The sequence below is a fragment of the Schistocerca cancellata genome, chromosome 7, assembly GCF_023864275.1.
Source record: "Schistocerca cancellata isolate TAMUIC-IGC-003103 chromosome 7, iqSchCanc2.1, whole genome shotgun sequence".
Taxonomy (NCBI): Eukaryota; Metazoa; Arthropoda; class Insecta; order Orthoptera; family Acrididae; genus Schistocerca; species Schistocerca cancellata.
In genome coordinates, this window is record NC_064632.1 from 278259823 (window position 1) to 278276247 (window position 16425).

At 40.0% G+C, this 16425-nt stretch overlaps 1 protein-coding gene across 3 annotated transcripts in view; it reads right to left on the reverse strand.

The window, feature by feature from the left end:
• The window catches only part of LOC126091849 (RING finger protein 44-like), a 143851-nt gene that overhangs the window by 19895 nt on the left and 107531 nt on the right, over positions 1–16425 (reverse strand). For all 3 annotated transcript variants that reach the window (XM_049907111.1, XM_049907109.1, XM_049907110.1), the window contains exon 13: positions 560–695. In XM_049907111.1, the coding sequence (XP_049763068.1) occupies positions 560–695 (136 nt within the window). The remainder of the gene's footprint in view (positions 1–559; positions 696–16425) is intronic.

Here is a 16425-nt window from a genome sequence, read left to right on the forward strand (position 1 = left end):
CATCAAACTGACCCAGTGTACATTAGATATGCAGGACCAATTATGTTATGATAAGATAACCATGCAATAAGTGTTCACAAAAGGAGTCCTGTTATTAGTAGTGAGTCAAGTAGCTTTCCAAACAGTTTGTATAATTCAAAATCTAAGTACTGCCTCTGTCCTTTACGTTAATCAACAAACTGATCCGACAAAATTCTCCAAAACACACTCGGTAACTGTTAATTGATACAGTGGGGTACCAATAATTTAAAACCTTCAGTTATCTTCCCAACTACAACTTTTATGTCTAGTGGCTTAAGGAGACAAGCAAATCAACATTTTACAGCAAAAGAGGAGTTTCTAAAATAGGGATAAAATGCATTTATAAGCAAGACAAATCCATTAAGAATCAAAGAACTTTCGTCTAATGGAATGCCGAAGGATAATGTTTAATTATTTAAAAAACATGACAAAGCAATTTAATATTTCTGTTTGCATTATGATCCGATTTCTATTCAAACATTTAAACAATACTTTTATATGATAATTAATGCAACATTGAATAATGTAGACTTGGTACCTTCAGCCACTTGTCAACACACTTTGCGTGGAACTCATGTGAACAAGGAAGAACTCTAAGCATCTGCCTGGCTTCAAAATCACACATGCATACAACACATGACGTCTGGTCACCATGGTGTGTGTCTGCGTTGAACCTGAGACAGGAAGAAAACTACTACCACCATATGCACCAATTTAAATAGTAAAAGACAATGAAGATATTATGTTGTCTCAATGATACTTAATTTCATTTATACGATGCTACAATGATTAATAATGTGTACTCAAATTTTCCAACACATTTGCTCACAAAAAGAAGTAAATATGAAATAACATAAGAACATCTTTTTGCATGCATATCACACACAAGTTTAAGAAAAAATGATTTCCCATGTTTTTGTTAATTATTGACAGACTGATTGCCAAAAGAGACACAGAAATCTCACTTGGGTTTTACATTTCACACACACTGCTTTGAATTCAGTATGCTGAAAGGCAAATAAAATTTAATTTTCTTATACTTTTGAGGAATATGAAATCAATATACACATGCCTTCCATAAGGGCTGCTTTATCAAAAGTCCAGCTCATCAGATTTTCACTGTCATCAGTAGGTTAAGTGTGATTACATGTTAAAAGTGTACAATAATCGTGCTTTGTTCTTGTAACTGCAAGATAAATTTTACTAGAAGTTACACATTTACATGAGTTTTTAATTTTATTTATTCACTTTCCTTCAACACTTACCAACTCTGAAGTAAAACATTAACTAACAGATATTTTTAATGTTGTTCTTCCAACAATATTTTTTCACAAATACTATTACCCGCTGTCTTTCTTGAGGAAATAGTTTTAAAGATTCATTACCTGGCATAGTTCAATCAATATTAGCTAAATGATCCCATTTGTTAGTGTTGAAGTACTTCCTGTTTCTGGCTACTGTATAGCACTCAACATAATTTTGGAAGGATTCCATCTGTCAATGTGTTTTTTTAGTTTGCAATAAGGGAACAAAAAGAAGTTTTTAGGGGATGGAATCAGGTCAATACAGGCAGTGAGAAATTGATTCATCTATCAAATAATCAACTATTTTATGCCATGATGCAGAATGACACCAAGCTTTTGGTTGTTTTAATCTAATTTCATCAGTGAATTGTGGTGATCAGACTGTTATGAATCATTTAGCATTAACTGTTCATCAATGCCATAAATCAATTATTGCAACACATACATTGTAATCAAAGAAATGGCTACAATTTTCCTGTTCAGTGCTTTGTGAATTAACCACTTTCGTTTGTTTAGCTTCACTTTTTAAAACTCCAACAGCAGACTGCTAATTAAGTTTCCAGCTTGCACAAATATATGCAAATTTTGTCTTCTGCTACAATGTTGTATACATATTTTGCACATCCTCACTTGACTTTTTGAGCATTTCCTAACCCCAATTGACAAGAGGCTGTTTCTGAGCTTTGGCCAAATAGTGTAGAATCCATTGGGAAATGATCTCTTTCACAGCTACATGTTCTTGCAAAGTCTAAAGTATTGAAGTCTTTAATACACCACTACCTCACAGGAAGTAAAACTAAGTAGTCATACGCCACGACTGGCTGGAAGACCCCAAAGGATAGGTTCAGCTGCCGGAAATGGTAAGCACGCGAACGCGTGCGTGTGTGTTTTACATATTTATTAAATAATGAGGAGAGAAGCGAAAGGGGGGAACCTGGTGCTGGCATAGCCTGCTTCTCCTGAAGAGCACTAAGGTGACTGCTGAGCTTAATGTGCCCATCAGATGGATGGATCACCAACAATAACATTGCACACCCTCACTTCATGAGACACTGCAAAGTGGCCTGGAATTTAATAAATGACATTTGCTTGAACACTGCTGATTAGGGACTTTACGCCACCACCCCTCCCGTAAAGGCAGAGTGAAACAAGAGCATGCGGGCCACTTGGATGGTCACCCAGCCAAATACTAGTCGCCTACAATGGTGCTTAACTTTAGTGATCTGATGGGAATTACTATACCCACTACTGCTGTTGACAAAGTCATGTGCTGATCCTCATACACATAGCAACAACATTGCTTGGAACAACTAATTTTGGTTGACCATTACAAAATTTGTTGCTGACTGAATCGTGACTGCAATAAAATTTGTAAACCAGTAGTAAACAGTTCTTTCTGAAGGCGACGGATCACCAAAAGATGAATAAAGTGATCCGAGGCGTTGTCACTGAGCTAGACCTTTGCAAGTATCATCCAAACACCTTCATGTGAAATTTTTCACATTGTTCCTTTAAGTGCGCACTGACAAGAAACTACTCTGCCAATTTCCGAACTGCCACTTTTCTAACATTAACAATTTTCAAAACAATCGTAATGCCATATCCTCAATGACCCCCATATAGCGGTTGTTTTTGGAAATAAAAAAAAAAAAAAAGGCACACATTGAAATGGTTGTACTCAGAATTGTCAGAAAGAAAGGAAAAGGTGGAGGGAATCATTATCAATGTGTAGCACATTTGTCGAGTATTTGCACCAGATTGTGTTAGTGTATTACTAATTTTTGAATCTTCCCTCTAATGTTTCATTAGGTTTGTTAGTCCTGTAGCAGCAGGTGTCCGATACTGAGATGAGTACATAAAAGAAGAAAAAAAAAAAAGTGTCACTGAATTCCTCACCACTGAACTGTGACAATTCAAATCTAATGAAACAGCTAAAGGTGGCAATGGAGATGGCACAGTAGATGTCAGTAATGCTGACGCAGTTGGTACTGCATTAAAAGTGGTGTTAAAAAGGATTAAATGCCTTACAGAAGTTGTTATGCAATCTCTGTTATTGCAAAAGTAGTGCAATATGGGATTTGTTAAGATGTGCTGACCTGAAGGTGACAATTTATCTGAACACCATTATCACTGGAGACAAGATATCTCAACACTATGAGCTGGTATCCGAAAGACAGTCCACAGAGTGGAGACATGCCAGTTTTCCAACAAGGGCAAAATTCAACACACAGGTCTTTACAGAGTTTTCTGAGATAGGCGAGGTGTGGTTCTTTTGAATATCTTTGTGATTAAGGTAACTGTCAATTCAGAACTCTATATGGCGACAATGACTAGGCCAAAACCACGAATTTCCAGACTTAGGCCAGAGAAGAAGACAAAGTTCCACTCACAACACAATAAGGCTAGGCCCGACAACAGTTTTGCAACCTCAGAACTCATTTCAAAATTTGGATGGAATGTTTAACCACATCACCTGTACAAGCTTGATTTAGCACCATCAGACTTCCATCTCTTTGGGCCTATGAAAGATAGCACATGTTTTCCCAACTGAGATGCTGCTACCAAAGCTGTAAGACAGTGGCTAGCCATTTCTATAAGAATGGCACAGAGGCTCTTATTCATAGTTCGCGACAGTGCATAATGAATGGCGGTGACTAGTAGGACTGTTGATATTGTCACATAGAAGAAGGTGTAAGTAGATGAATGACAAACACTAACTTCACTTAATGAAGGTTTATTCAGCACTTGTATATACAAGAGTGCGGAGTGAACTGTCTCCGGCCAGAACACATACAGTATATATACAGTGACAGAACATTCTGGTACAATGATTCTTCATATTTGTGGATACTTCTAGAATGTACTCAAACCGAATATAGAAATTAAAATTGTACAGTCCAGGTGAGATTTGAACTCACAATACTCCATGCAAGTTTAGTATCATCACTAGAGGCACCAGTTTTTGGCAAAGCGCGAAATCGCGAAATTTTCACGAAATTTTACACATCTTGCTGAAAACGCGAAACTATTTACTTTTAAGCCAAATCACGAAATAATTGACGAAACTTTGCAAAATCTCGTCATTTGAACTTAACTGCGGAAATTCGATTGGAGTTACGGTAATACAATCTGGATATCGATTGTACACCATTTCGATATATATATATAATATATCGAGTATTCCAAAGACATTCTGCAATGTTCTGGCAGTGTACTCAGTATTGCGTGTTGGAAATCGTTGTGGATAGCCGGTGCATTGAGTGTGGTATTTTGTGTTTTGTTTTCGTGCTACAGATAATTAACATGGTAGTGACAGTTTTCGACCGAGAAAAGGAATTTCTGTCAGAAGGATTTTATGTTTTCGACAAAAGCAGGAAGATACTTATGTGCAAATACTGCAATGTGCGTATTGAGTGGCAGAGGAAGGACACGTGCCTGAAACACATTAATAACAGTTCTTCCCATAAGAAGAACAAGGAGAAGGTGCTAACAACTACTGGTATAAAAAGACAAGCTATGCTCACGGAAGTCACTGCAGCGGCACTGTGGTGTCACCGCCAGACACCATACTTGCTAGGTGGTAGCTTTAAATCGGCCGCAGTCCGTTAGTATACGTCGGACCCGCGTGTCGCCACTGACAAGTGATTGCAGACCGAGCGCCGCCACACGGCAGGTCTAGAGAGACGTCCTAGCACTCGCCCCAGTTGTACAGCCGACTTTGCTAGCGATGCTACACTGACAAATACGCTCTCATTTGCCAAGATGATAGTTAGCATAGCCTTCAGCTACGTCAATTGCTACGACCTAGCAAGGCGCCATTACCAGTATATTGAGATTGCACTTATGTATCATCAAGACCGATGTTCTCCAATTATGGAATAAAGTTAAGTATTACATCAACTACGTACTTTATTTGCTACTGTAATTTCCCTTAACTGTTCCAGACCTCACGCCAGTCTGCGTGAGCTTAACGCGTGCATTTCGGCCTCCTCTAGCAACACGGTGTTGGCTCTTCTGCCAACACTACAGGCACAACGAGCGAAAAATGATAAGAAGAATTCATTTTATCGACTACTCGAGCTTTCATTGAGGCTAACATTCCGATTGAAAAAGTTGATCATCCGAAGCCGAGAGAATGGATGAACAAATACATACCAGGTTTGTGTAATAATTAATTTACCATCTGCTAATCGCAGCAAAGATTAGGTAATCTCGATAGCCAGTAATTTTTGTTGGTCAGAATAGGCCTATATTAAAAATACTTTTTCCTTGAGCACTCCCTTAAAAAAGTCATATAATTGGGTAATGTGGTAATTTAATTAGATCCATAGTAATCTAATAGCAGTTATATTGACATTTTTAAGGTGCTGGAGAATTACCCTCAGCTGGAAGACTACGGGAAGGTTACATACCTCGAATCATCAAAGAAGAAGAGGAAAGATTAAAAGGAGCCGTGAAAGACGAAAGAGTTTCAATTCTTTGTGATGAAACGACAGACAGAAAAGGGCAGTGTGTGTCCGTGGTTCTGATAAAAGTACTTAGTAGTGGCGATGGTGTAGTTCAGAAATTATTTGTTGGGGAGTGAAAGTTATTGAAAATCCAAATGCTACAGAATGTGCACAAGCAATTATGAGTGTAATACAGAAACTTTAAATTCAGTACAGAAATGTAGTTTCTATAACTTCTGATTCAGCCCGTTATATGGGTAAGTGTATAAAAGCAGTTAGGGTTTTAGTTTCGGAAGGGTTAGTACACACACAATGCTGGGCTCATAAATTAAATTTGGTTGGCAATGGGTGGGCTGTGGAACTTTGTGATTTGAACCATTGTGTTTTGCAGACAAAACACATCTTCTTTAATACCCGAAAGAGAAAGCATTCACACATTCAGTTCTTAGCTCAGAAATATGTAGGTGTACACACAAAAGCTAAACTTTTCCATATTCCTGTCATCACCAGGTGGAACTCGTGGTTTGAAAGTGTCGAGTACCTTGGAGAATATATCTGTTATGTAGTAGAATTTGTTGAAACTGTTTAAGATGAGAGTGTAGCTGTCAATTATTTTAAAGCTTTGATTTCTGCTGGGAAAAAAATAAAAAAAAAAAAAAATAAAAAAAAAATTCAATGCCTAGCTATTTTTCTTGTTGAGCACTGCTCAAAATGTTGCAATTTGCTGCTGACATTAGAGGGCTCCAAGATGTCGTTAATTCATCTTCTGCAGTCTAAGCTTGATGACCTTGCAAAGAGCTTTAAGTTACTAGAGGATGCATTTTTTTTTTCCGAGACAACCTCAGAAAAACTTCTTAAACTGCCAGGGCATATGCAATTACAGTTAACATCGCTCTTCCAGTCTGTAGGTAGAGCAAGTTTTGTAAAACTGAACCACTTGATAAAGTGCGATACAGGAAAAATTATCATTTCTTCTTCAGGTAAATTGTTTGATCCGAGAAACATAATAAAAGGCAATTTAGACAGTGAAATCTCTCAGCTGATAAAGAAAATTCCCATTCTACAAGAACTTCCAACGACAGAATTTCTTGTACCATACACATTGTTTAGGGATTTAGTAGCCATTTCTTGTAGAGAAGATAAAGACGTTGACGTGATTGGTATTCTTCTTTCCCTGAGAGCAGAGTACGGACTTTTTGTGGAAGCTGCAGTGAAGGCTTTGTGGATCCCAGTCAGTAATGTTGGTAGTGAGAGATCATTTTCTAGATATTGCAATATAATGTCTGACAGGAGAACAGCTCTGACTCCCAGTAATATTGAAGTCATGGTATCCTTCTCTTTCTCAGACTGACTTGTGTGTTGTGTACATAGACTAGGACAGGATAAATGTTTTCCAAACTTTCATGATTTGGTATTTGTGTTTTAATAAGATCTATAATTTTTATGCTTTTTCAATTTATGCAAAATAAAAGATTTTTCCACTGCAAATGTGCCAAAAATGTATTTCCTGTACCTTTTACTGCTGAAAAGTGGAAATAAAATTTGTGAAATTATTGAGGAAATGGAAAAAAAACTAGCGAAAAATATACCGAAATAACTTTTTAAAAATGACGAAATCGAGCAAAAATTTTCACCACAAACAGGTGCCTCTAATCATCACTACTACACCACAGTGCTACTCAGCTTCTTGTGAGACATTGCTCCCTCCGTAACAGAACAGCGTCTCGATGTTACGCCCTCCTTGCCTGTGAACGAGTCATCGGTCCTGCATACTCCGACTCCTGATGACTGATTCTCACCCTGGCAGTGATCTTCTGAGAACTTCGTTTGCTGCTACGCTCTTCCATCACCTTTCCGCTTGCTGCCTGTCGCTGGAGCTTCGAATTTACCCTGGGTTGTAGTATCCTTACAGGGCTTCATTCGAAGGACGTGGACCATATCTCTCATCATTCGTAGTCTTGTATCAGGGTCGAAACCTTCAACTTCACAAGTAACATCAGACAACTGTCTTACAACCTCAAAGTAGTGCCCGAGGAGATTCTCAGAGACACCAACCTTCTGAACAAGAGTGAAGATCCAGACGACGTCACCAGGCTGGTAGACAACAGGGCGGTGGCTTGTGTCATACCTTCGGCGATCATTTTCTTGAGCCTGCAGCATGCGGAGTTGAGCTAACTGCTGAGCTTCCTCAGCTCTGGTTAACACCTGGCTGACGTAGTCGTCGTCCACAACATCAGGGTGTAACGGAAACACAGTGTCCATCGTCATCATCGTCGTCGTCATCATCATCACATGCCCATGCACCAGGAAAAATGGTGTAAATCCTGTGGTTTCTTGTTTGGCAGTGTTGTAGGCAAATGTCACGAAAGGTAACAAAAAAATGACTCTGAGCACTATGGGACTTAACTTCTCAGGTCATCAGTCCCCTAGAACTTAGAACTATTTAAACCTAACTAACCTAAGGACATCACACACATCCATGCCCGAGGCAGGATTCGAACCTGCGACCGTAGCGGTCGCGCGGTTCCAGACTGTAGCGCCTAGAACCGCTCAGCCACTTCTGCCGGCGAAAGGTAACACCTCATCCCAGTTGCTCTGCTCAACATTGATGAACATTCATAGCATGTCGGCCAAGGTCTTAAGGCATTCAGTAAGACAGTTAGTTTGCGGATGGTAGGCAGTCATCATGTGATGAGTAATGTTGCACCAACAGTTTCTCTCTGTCCAAGATTCGACTGAAACACTTTCCCTCAATCCGTAATTAACGACCTTGCGGCACCGTGTTTTAATACAATGTCTTCCACAATGAATTTGGCTACCTCGGATGCTTCGGCTGTTTTCACGGCTTTTGTAATGGCATAGCGTGCCAGATAATCAGTGCCAACAATAACCTACCTATCGCCACTAGCAGACGTTGGAAATCATCCGAGAAGGTCAATCCAACACGCTCGAAAGACGTTTCGGCTGGTGGAATTGGCACAAGTCGGCCACATAGTTTCTGAGGAACTGCCTTTCTCCTCTGGCACTCTCGACAGTGCGGCACATAGTGACTGACACTCCTAAATAAACCTGGCCAGAAAAATCTCTTGTGAATTCTATCGTATGTCTTAATAAATCCTAAATATCCGGCCTCAGGTGTGTCATGGAATTTCTGTAGAACATCTAAGCGCATGTGTTTAGGAATCACTGGTAGCCACCTCTTTCCAAACGGATCAAAGTTTTTCTTGCAAAGTAATCCAACTACCTTAAACTGTCCTTTCACATCCTCTGACCAGTTTAAGGCAAGCATAATTTGAGATATCTTGGCGTCCTCCTCCTGCTCAGCAGAGAGATCCTGGAGTGCAGCGAGACATTCACTATCTTCATCAAAGTCTTGATGGTCTTGCACAGGGTTTCTTGAGAGACAGTAGGCACCTTGGTGTCTTCTTCCACTTTTTTACACTATGGTAATGTCATACTCTTGAAGACGTAGTACCCACCTGGCGAGTTGTCCCGTTGGATACTTAAGACCCGTCAACCAACAAAGTGAATGATGGTTTGTAACAACTGTGAATGGCCTTCCATAGAGATACTGTTGAAATTTGCACATGGCCCAGATCACAGCCAGACATTCTCTTTCTGTAGTTGAGTAGTTTCTCTCGGCTTTTGTAAGTGTCCTAGAAGCATAGGCTATAACCTTCTCTTTTCCATCCGGAATTTGTACCAGAACAGCACTGATCCCATACCCGCTGGCATCAATGTGTAGTTCTGTATGTGCTCTCTCTCATCATACAGACCAAGTACAAGATCAGTCGCCATAGCTTTTTGCAGCACATCGAAAGAATCTTGTTGAGCACCACCCCAGATAAATTTAGCATCAGCTTTTAACAACTCTTGGAGTGGCCTGGCTTTGATACAAAAGTCTTTGATAAAATGACGGTAATAAGAACATAATCTGAGGAAGCTTCTCAAATCTCTAATACTTTTAAGAATAGGAAATTCCGTTATAGATCTCACCTTTTCTGGGTCTGGCCATGCACCTTCATTTGACAAGGTGTCCAAGTATTTTGATTTCTTTTGCTCCAAAGAGACACTATCTTGGGTTAAGCTTCAGTCTGCCTTGTTGGAGACACTTAAGAACGGCCCTCAGTCTCTCAATATTTCCATCAAATGTCTCTGAGAACACTATAATGTCATCTAAAGAACAAAGACACATCGTCCACTTCAGATGCCTTAGAAGATTACCCATCATCCGTTCAAAAGTTGCTGGTGCATTACACAAATCAAACAGCATTACCTTAAACTCATACAGGCCCTCAGGGGTGATGAATGCAGTTTTCTCACTATCAGCCTCATCTACTTCGATCTGCCAATAGCCCGAGTACATGTCCATGGTTGAGAAAAAGTTAGCCCCCTTTAGACAATCTACTGTATCGTCAATACGTGGAAGAGGGTAAATGTCTTTTTTAGTTATCTTATTAAGCTTCCTGTAATCAACACAAAAGCGCCCTGAATGATGTCATTCATCATCATTTCCTCTACGTTGTCGCGAATTATTTGATGTTCGATTGCCGACACACGGTATGCTCTCTGGTTTATTGGTTGATAGTCTCCAGTGCTAATCTGGTGCTTTCTGTATAATTAACTCCTCACCTATGTATTGCAGCATTCGGAGAACTCTTTGAAGAATGGCAAGTAGATTCTCCTGTTGTTCCTTAGTGAGATCTGGTGATAGTTTAGCTAGATCTTGTCTTGTAGTGGTAGTGCCAATTTTGCCTACAGACTTGGCATCGGAGGTTTCTACGACGCTCAGCTGTTCTGCAATTAACGGTCAGCAGTTCTCGTTAACAGTTAACTATCCACAATTCGCCAAATCCGTTCCTAAAGACGACAGAGGCTGGAATGACCAAGTTATTCTTTTGTGGTGTGCTGCTTTTACATTCCACTAGAAGATCCATGGATTGCTGCATCGCACAACACGTGACAGTTAGCTTTCTAGCGCTGACTGCAGGAATGATCACTTCATCCAGCATACAGCCTCCACACACTCTGATGCGCATCTTCCTGTCCACAGTATCTCATCTCGTCTAGCATAATCTTTGAGCGACCACAATCTACAACTGCCTGAGAAACTTTCAAGAAGTCCCATCCGAGAATGACGTCATGATTACACTCTTGTAAGATGATGAATTCTAAGGTCTGTGTATGGCCACTTATACCAACACAAATAGAACATCTTCCTGTGCGTTTTACATATTTCCCATTAGCCACCTTCAGTAGAGATTTTTTTTTTCTGTCGACGAACACGATTTTCTGCAAATGGCGACGGTACTTCTTCAAAATGACTGAATATGACGCTCCAGAGTCCACAAGAGTTGGGCTGGTCAGCCACCCATGAGGATATCGACATAGTTTCTTATCATTTTTGTAGTGATCGACGGCAGAGGGTATTTTTCTTCAGCGGCCTCACCTCCAAGGAAGGTCACAGCATTTAGTTTTACAGATTGCGATGGCTAGGTGATCGGCTGGAGCTTCTAAACGGGGACAGAGACCTTGATCAGCGTGTTGGGGAGCATCCTCTCCAGTGGCTAGCTTGCGGAGATGGCGACCTACGTCGTCCTTCACCCACATCATCTTGTTCGTCTTCGTCATCACGGAGTTGGCGTCGGCTAAGATCAGTCTGCTGTCTTCTGGCGTCATCAAATATCCACCACATTTCTCGACAATAGCGCACCACATGTCCTGGCCGCCCACAGTGGAAACATACTGGTTGGCTATCCTGGGTCCTCCACACATCTGCCTCCTTGGTACCTAAACAGGTTCCTCAGGCGGCATTGTGGAAATGTACCTCCGCCTGCGTCTCGACTTTTTCACCGTTTAAAGGTAAATGAAGGACAAGAGATTGGGTTCAATGTCTGTTCCACTTCCTCCCTTATGACCTCTTGAAGCGTGCAATCCAAGTGCCTTATGAACTTCCTCTTTCACTATCTGACGAAGAACACTTCCTCCATCACAGACATCGATACGACGTTTCTTCTTGCATGTAATTCTATTTTGATGTATCGTCTCTACAGACTGGCATCGTTTTATGAAATAGGGCTTGATACATGTCCTCAGCAACACCCTTCTTGAGATGTGCAACCTCATCTTCCTCCTCCATTCTAGGAGCCACTATTTTACACAGCTCCAAGACGTCTTGAATGTAGGCCGCTGTAGTTTCTCCTGGATGCTGTGCCCTGCACTTTAATTTATCTTCAGCCTTGCACTTCTGTCGTAGTGTGTCGCTGAAATACTTCCGCAGTTCCACCTGGAATACTTCCCAGCTTGTGAACTTCTCCTGGTAGTTTCATACCATTGCTTGGCTGTACGCTCTAAGTAGAAAAATACGTTAGCCAAGCACATGGCATCATCCCACTTGATGAATTTGGCTATACTTTCATATACCTTCAGCCACTTGTTTGGATCTTGGCCATCGTCACCAGAGAACCCGAAAGGATGTCTCATGTGGTGGCACACAGTTGCTGTCATCGTAATGTCCTCGTCTTCTTCTGTCCCCGGTAGATTGTGATCTGTTGAACATGGCTCTAACTCTGGTTTCTCACCACGTAAATGGTGGCTCTGTCATGGCCTAATGAGAGCCACTGTGTCGACAATGTGCGGTATCACAGGCTACAATACCCAGCACCTCCACCAGAATATCACATAGATGTGCTGTAACTAGATGAATGACGAACACAAACTTCACTTAACGAAGGTTTATTCAGCACTTGCACATACAATAGAGCAGAGAGAACTGCCTGTACAATGATTCTTGACATTTGTGGATACTTCTAAAATGTACTCGAACCAAATATAGAAATTAAAATTGTGCAGTTCAGTTGACGAGTTTTGAACTCACGACCCTCCATGCAACCGTTTAGTATCATCACCACTACACCACGGTGTTAGTCAGCTTCATGTACGACAACGTTCTTAAGATCAACGGGTATCTGATATGTCGAATTTTAAAACATATTGTTATCGGCTCTCGGTATATCAAAAAAGTATTGATACATCAATGGAAAAAGTATCAATGTACCTGCCTATAAAAATATCAGCTGCACATTGTAAATACACGGCCAATTTCAGAGATGTGTATTCAAGTACTGATTTATTATTAAATATTCTGTACATCAACAAGCTAGTAGCCTTAACCCCCTTTGAGCAAGAACTGAAAGGAAAATGATGCATGTTCATGCTTGGCGACAACTTTGCTGACGATGGGGACTGCATGTTAGTGGCACAATAAAAGATCAGAAACTTGCCTATATACATTTGTTTATAGGCCTAATTCTCGTAACGTTTTTCGAGAATCAAAGTTAAAGTATCTCGTTTAATTGTCCTTTTTTTCATTCCATCGAGTGAAATATATAATAAATAGCGTATACCTTCGTTGTTTTAATACAGATCTCAGAAAAACAGCGGAATTTTAAATCAGAAACTTGCTTATATACATTTGTGAATAGGCTTAATTCTTGTAACGTCTTTTTTGATTTTCGGTAATTTAATTGATTTATTCTAGCTAAAGTATTATTTTTGCCATGAGTGAGAAGTGCCTGACTTGCCGTAGAATTGTTAGTTCCGGGGTTTGGTGTGATGGATGCAGTAGTTTTTTTCACTGGGGGGACTGCAGTGGCGTGGGTGTTGGGAAAGTGGATCAGGCTCATCAGTGGTTATGTAGGATTTGCAGCAGAGATAGGAAGATAGTGGAACAGGAGGGGAAAATTGCTGCCCTTCAGGCTGAGCTAGATCAGGCTAGGGAAGATCTGGACAGGTTAAGGAGGGAGAAGGGCAAAGAGAGGTGGGAAGTGGCAACAGGTAGCAGAAGGAACAGGCCTAGAACTAAGTCTGACAGTTTTGTGGTGAATGTCAAAAATAAGTTTGACCTGTTGCTTCAGTTAGAAACTGATGAGCCTCAAGCAGAGGTAGGTGTAGACAGGACACAACAAACTTTCAATAGGAAATTGAAAAAGAATGTAGGAAAGTCATCGAAAAGGAAGAAAGTTTTGTTGTTAGGCAGTTCTCATGCCAGAGGTGTAGGCCAACTTCTGCAGGAGGAATTAGGACCAGAATACCAGGTCACAAATTTTTTCAAACCAAGTGCTAGTCTGGATCAGGTGACAGAGGATTTAGGTTCACTCTGTAAAGGATTTACCAGGGAAGACACCGTGGTTATTGTGGGAGGGCCAGGGAACAGCATCGACAGAGATCCTGGGTACAGTATAGAGTGTGACCTGGTAAAGATTGCGTCGGCATCGAGACACACCAATGTTGAATTTGTATCTGTCCTGAGACGCCATGACCGGCCTCATTTGGACTCTTCTGTTGGGAGAGTTAATTTGGAGTTGGAACGGCTGCTTGGGTCAGGTGCGGGGGCTCATATTGGTGTGGTTCCTGTTGATTATCTCAGTAGGTGGGGCTACACCAGGCACGGCCTACATCTCAACAGGAAAGGGGAGGGGAAACTGGTTGGTGTAATAGCAGGAAATTTAAGGGGGGGAGGCACTGCCATGAATGGTAAAATACCAGTGGTTACAGGTGTTGGAGCAGCACCTTTTTTAGGATAGTTAAGACAGAAAGATGTCAAGTTCTACGAGAGGTCAGGATTGAAACAAATCTTCAGTTTAGGAAATAAATTAAACAGCACAATTCTAGCACATTAGATCACCAATCACAGCTACCAATTATAAATTTTCACCAATCACCAGAAATTTTATCTCCACCAAGTTGTATCTCAGTCCTAGGTAATTGCATTGATGAATTAAAGTCACCCAACCCAGTTGACATAATCTGCCTCTCTGAACATGTGACCACTGGTATAGGAACTAGGCCTAAGCACAATGAGAAACTCAGACAGGAGAGTACTGCAAATGTTAGAATAAGGAAAGGTTCTCATAAAAGTATAATTAAAAATAATGTAAGTATATTTCATCAAAATATTGGGAGTTTAAAGAATAAAGTAGATGAGCTCCTGGTTTGTTTAGAAGATTTAGAAGCTGAGAATGAAATAGATATACTATGCCTGTCTGAGCATCACATTGTTACTGATATGAATAAGGTAAATGTAAGTGGTTATAAGCTCTCTGCACATGTAATGAGAGAAAATATGGAGAAAGAAGGAGTTGCCATATATGTCAAAAGTTATCATTGTGCAAAAAGTATAGAAACAAAAAAGTTTTGTGTAGAGAAACATATAGAAGCATGTGCCTGTGAGCTTAAATTAAATAAAGGCACATTTATAATTGTAACTGTATATAGGTCCCCATCAGGAAATTTTCATCTATTTCTGAAAAATTTGGACTCCTTGTTGTGCTATCTGTCAGACAGGGGGAAGCAAATTATTATTTGTGGGGACTTCAATGTAGATTCTCTGAAAGAGGGTAATAGGAAAAATGACCTTGAAGTATTACTCGGTTCTTTCAATTTGACACCCGTTATTGATTTTCCTACTCGGGTGGTAAAGGATAGCAGCTCACTGATAGATAACTTCTTTGTAGACCAAGATAAGTTTAACCAGATAAATGCTCAGCCTGTTGAGAATGGTCTTTCTGATCATGGTGCACAGCTAGTTACAATATATGACATAGCTCCATTCAGCAATACTAAACAGTCCTCCAAAGTAGTACGTTCAGTCAGTCAACGATTTAACAATTGCAAATTTCAGGGAAAGCCTATAGCAGTTAGACTGGGATGAGGTGTCCCGTGAACCTGATGCCAATTTAAAATGTAATTTATTTCATGACATTTTTGTAAATGCATTTGAAAACTGCTTCCCCAAGAAAATAGTTAAATATACTCGTAAGAAACCTTGTAACAAACCATGGCTTACTAAGGGTATAAAAATATCTTGTAACCGGAAAAGGGAAATGTATTTGACAGCAAGAAAGAGTAGTGACCCAGAAACTATCAAAAATTATAAAAACTACTGTGTTATATTAAGAAAAGTTATTAAAAAATCCAGGAGTATGTGTATCATGTCTGAAATCAGCAACTCTGATAATAAAATTAAAACAATTTGGAATATTATTAAAAGAGAAACAGGTCAACCAAGAGCAGAGGAAGACAGTATTACCATCAAATTGAATGAAAGCTTTATGAACAAAAAGTCAGAAGTTGAAAATATTTTTAATAATCATTTTCTAAATGTTGTGGATATAGTAGGATCCAGGTGTTCATTAGAAGATGCTAGGCTGTTAATGGAAGAGGCCATACCTATGCAATTTGATACAATTGAAATCTCACCCACTTCTCCCTCTGAAATTAAGAAAATAATAAACTTGCTTAAAAGCAAAAACTCACATGGAATTGATGGCATTTCCAGCAAAATACTAAAAGCTTGTTCTCAACAGATAAGTAAGATTCTCAGCCACCTGTGTAATAGCTCTCTGGAACAGGGCATTTTCCCTGATAGACTGAAATATGCTATTGTTATACCTTTGCATAAAAAGGGGGATAGATCTGATGTCAACAATTACCGTCCAATCTCCCTTCTAACAGCTTTATCCAAAATTTTTGAGGAAGTAATGTATTCAAGAGTAGCTTCACATATCTGTAAAAATGAAGTACTAACAAAATGTCAGTTTGGTTTCCAGAAAGGTTTTTCAACAGAAAATGCCATATATGCTTTCACCAGT